This window comes from Morus notabilis, unplaced genomic scaffold (assembly GCF_000414095.1).
Source record: "Morus notabilis unplaced genomic scaffold, ASM41409v2 Scaffold843, whole genome shotgun sequence".
In the NCBI taxonomy this organism is placed as follows: domain Eukaryota; kingdom Viridiplantae; phylum Streptophyta; class Magnoliopsida; order Rosales; family Moraceae; genus Morus; species Morus notabilis.
In genome coordinates, this window is record NW_010361268.1 from 991,110 (window position 1) to 994,875 (window position 3,766).

Consider the following 3,766-nt stretch of genomic DNA (forward strand, 5'->3'; position numbering starts at 1 on the left):
AAACATATATATATATATATATATATATATATAATTGGCCTAGAGAAAAATCTCGAACTTATGGACCAGTTGGTCATTAGATTTTTCAAATCAAAGTTTGGAATCTAAAGCCTAGAAGTATCCACATTTTTTAAGCATTCCAAAGCGAAAACCACCATTATATTTGATGGTGATAATGATTTTAAAGTTATGGTGTGAATGGTTACATTCTTCTTCAGCAGTTCCACGCCTGATAATAGAGTGGAGACAAGGAAGAAATGATAAATGAGTAAATTGCTATATCAGGATATCACTGACTTCATGACAATAACAGAAAGGGATGTATCATGTATGGCAAGGTGACCCATAACGCATACTAATTCACAAAGCAATACTAACCACAGAGAAAGAATATCTGCAGACCCCAATAGCGAAACTTTTATCTCTTTGCAAGAACAAATCCACCCGCCCATAATTCTTGCCGGATATTTTATTTAATTCTTCTTCAATCTCTTTCACCTTCTTTATTATATTTTTTGCTGTCACATCACGAAATCTTATGGTATAGAGCAATTTTGATTCAGAAATAAACACGGTTTGGGCATTTATCACAAGAATTGCCAATTTTTATTCTGTTTTAGATATATTGCCATTTATGCCTTGTATGGCATTCTCACATATCCTCTTAGTCAATGAATCCAACTGCCAAAAGATTTTATTTTATTTTTTTCCTCTCTTATATTAGATAGAGTTAATAAAGAGGTTTACAGTCAGGAAGCCTTACGGTTATACCATTATATTAGTAGCTATTATACAAGTAATAGTTTTAAATATTTAAGTTCTCAAGAGAAGGGTGATTAAAATCATGCTGTTAATGGTGTTCCGTGAAAGAAAGTGGGTGGAGATGAATGGCTATGGTCAATCTCATGTTGTTTTCGTTGATCATTTTCTTCTTCCTCTTCTTCTTCTTCTTCAACATCCCAAAGAAACCGAGCATAAGATGCCAGAACATAACTGCAAAGACAAATGAGTAATCAATCAGAAAATTACTAGCGAAGAATGCATACCAAATCAATGACCAATATTAAAGTTGTTTAGCTACATTAGAAAAGAACCCACTTCTAATATTCCAAGGGACCAATATTTATTTATAATATAATAGGAATATGTAGCAGAGAAAATTTTCAAGTTTCAAGTTTGAACAAAGTGAGATCAGATTCTGACTCACCAATCATCCGGGGAAGTCTTAACCGCTTGACCAAAATAATCCTCAGCTCGTTTGGCATCCTTGTGACTCCTCCAAATTAGATCAGCATAAAGTGATAAAACTTGCCCATCATTTGGATTAGCTAAGATTGCTCTCCCACAATACTCCTCCGCTTTAGCATAATCTCCTCGAACCTGTTTATATATATATTACTAATTAGCATAAATTCCAACATTAAACAGTAAATTCAAAAAAAAAAAAAAAAAGGAAAAGAAACCTCTTTCAAAAACTTAGCATAGTTTCCAAGCAAGAGGGGATTTCCGGGGTTGGCTTCAATCATCTTCTGATAATAAGCATCAGTACTACCACTCCCATGATTGTTACCCTCAAAGAACCCGGACCCACCTGCCCCACCATCACCGCCATCTCCACCGTCCGATCCTCTCCCTCCTCCTCCGCCGCCGCCGCCGCCGCCGCCGCCGCCGCTTCCAGCTCCGTCGTCCACCACCAGAGTCTGCAGACCACACCTTTTATGATCAATATCTCCCAATCCAGAGCTCCAAAACAGCCTCTCAACAGGAGAAGACGATCCCGAATTCGTGATCTTTACCGTCTCGTCCTTCTCTTTCTCTTCTTCTTTCTTGTTTGCGGGTCGTTTTCTTCTGTCGCTCTTCCTGGGCTTTGGTGGGCCATCGGTTTTTGATAATATTGCCGGGGCATTGGACGGTCTCTTTGACGGATCATCTTTACTAGGTGAAGAAGAAGAAGAACAAGAAGAGGAAAAAGAAGAAGAGTGAAAAGAAGAACATGTTAAAGAAACTGATTTGGTTCTTTGAAGGTGAAGAAGTGGCTGATCTGGTTCCGGTGAAGAAGAAGAGTAGTCTTTGGAGTGGAGTAGCCAAGAGTTCAAGATTGGCGCTGAGGAGCTTCTAAGAAGCATTTTTCTCTTTGATCTTTTCTTCCTTTACAATGGAGATAGCTCGATAGATAGATGGATATCAGAGCTTGTGACATATATAACAAGGTTGTACACTTGTACTGTAACAAAGCGTACGGCAGTATTTATCTGGTTAAATAGTGGTTGATTGAGATTTTTAATTTAAATTGAGATAACTTTTTATTATAATAAAAAAATTAAATATAATTATTTTTAAAAAATTTTATTATAATAAAATTTAAATCGATGAAATTAATAAAAAGTTAAAATCGATGATGCTACTAAATCTGAGCGTATAATTAGTGACGTTTATTCAAAATTATAATTTATAATTTTAATTTTTAAAATGTTTGGTTTGAGAAAAAAATATTATAAAAAATCAAAACCTGTTAAAATAAATATCTATTTCTTTTTAGTTTTTTATTTCTCTTTTGTATATATCTATATTTGTTTATCGCTTTGTCTACTGCCTCTAAACAAAAACATAACAATCATGTTTATAGGCAGCGTGCGTTTTTAATAGTAATATTTTTTTAGTTTTTATCTTCTAATAATATGTTTTCTTCGTCTATACGACCTTAAGCTTCGTGTTGTCAAATGTGCCGTGTCGGGCCGGTACAGCACGCTTGATCCCAGGCCCATCACGGGCCTGGGCCGTGCCAGGCACGGCCTTACACAGTGCAGGGCCGGGCCTGAGAAGAAAAACTCAGGCCCTGGCCCTAGTCCATAAGGGCCCTGGCCTAGTCCATAAGGGCCAGGGCAGGGCCTGGGCCCAAGCCCTTCACAGGCCGGCCCCGGCCCTTGTTTTTTTTTTAATTTAATTAAAAAAATATTAAATGCCCTAAAAGATGTGATTTTATTAAATTGACGTAATAGGAGTACATATAAATGACTGCCTCGTTAAAAACCTTGTTAAGTAAAACCCGTGGGGAGATCGGGACAAAACCTTAGCGAAGGAAAAAAGAGTGCAGTAGCTAGGAATAGTAAATTACAAACCTAAGTGCTTCCAGAAGATTCTGTTATTTCTAAGTTAGAAAAATATTCTTGCATCGAATCATCTGTGTATTGTTGTTTTCGTCTTCTGGCATCTTCCCAGTCTTTAACGCACATTAGTCCCTCTAAGATATTTGGATGCATTCTGCTTCTCTTCTCGTCAAGAATTCGGTTGCTTGCGCTAAAAGCTTGCCCCGGTCCTACCGTTGACACTAGAGTTGTCAGAATGTCACGAGCTATTATGGACAGTGTTGGAAAACGATCTGTCTTGCTCTTCCACCACTGTAAGATGTCTAGTTTGTCGTCATCGATTACAAAATTTACTTCAAAATATTTGACTAGTTCCGTTGACGCTTGTGTTGAGGACGATCCTGCCGTTTTCTCTTTCTTCTTCAAGAAACTCCACGACGATCCTTTAGGCCCCGAATCGGTAGTTGACGACGAAGTTCCCTGTTCTTTTTTACTCGTGCTATATTTTGCTTCATACAAACTAAAAACTTTTTCTAATATTTTCTTAGCGTCAGTAATACTTAGTTGCATATCTATTTTTAAATTCTCTGCGGTAGCAGTCATCAATGATTCAGTTCCATCTACTCCGCACCTAGGATCTAAAATGGTTGCCAATGCATATAACATAGGACAACCTAACC

General features: G+C 37.3%; 1 protein-coding gene across 1 annotated transcript; it reads right to left on the bottom strand.

Moving 5' to 3' along the window:
• Nucleotides 1-748: 748 nt before the first annotated feature.
• On the bottom strand, nt 749-2,155 carry LOC21408461 (homeobox protein Hox-B3). The gene is made up of 3 exons (XM_010098928.2): nt 1,464-2,155; nt 1,208-1,380; nt 749-993 (listed from the first exon to the last, which is right to left on the bottom strand). Exons 1-3 carry the CDS (start codon nt 2,124-2,126, stop codon nt 843-845), a joined length of 987 nt encoding a protein of 328 aa, XP_010097230.1. The 5' UTR covers nt 2,127-2,155; the 3' UTR covers nt 749-842.
• Nucleotides 2,156-3,766: the final 1,611 nt, after the last annotated feature.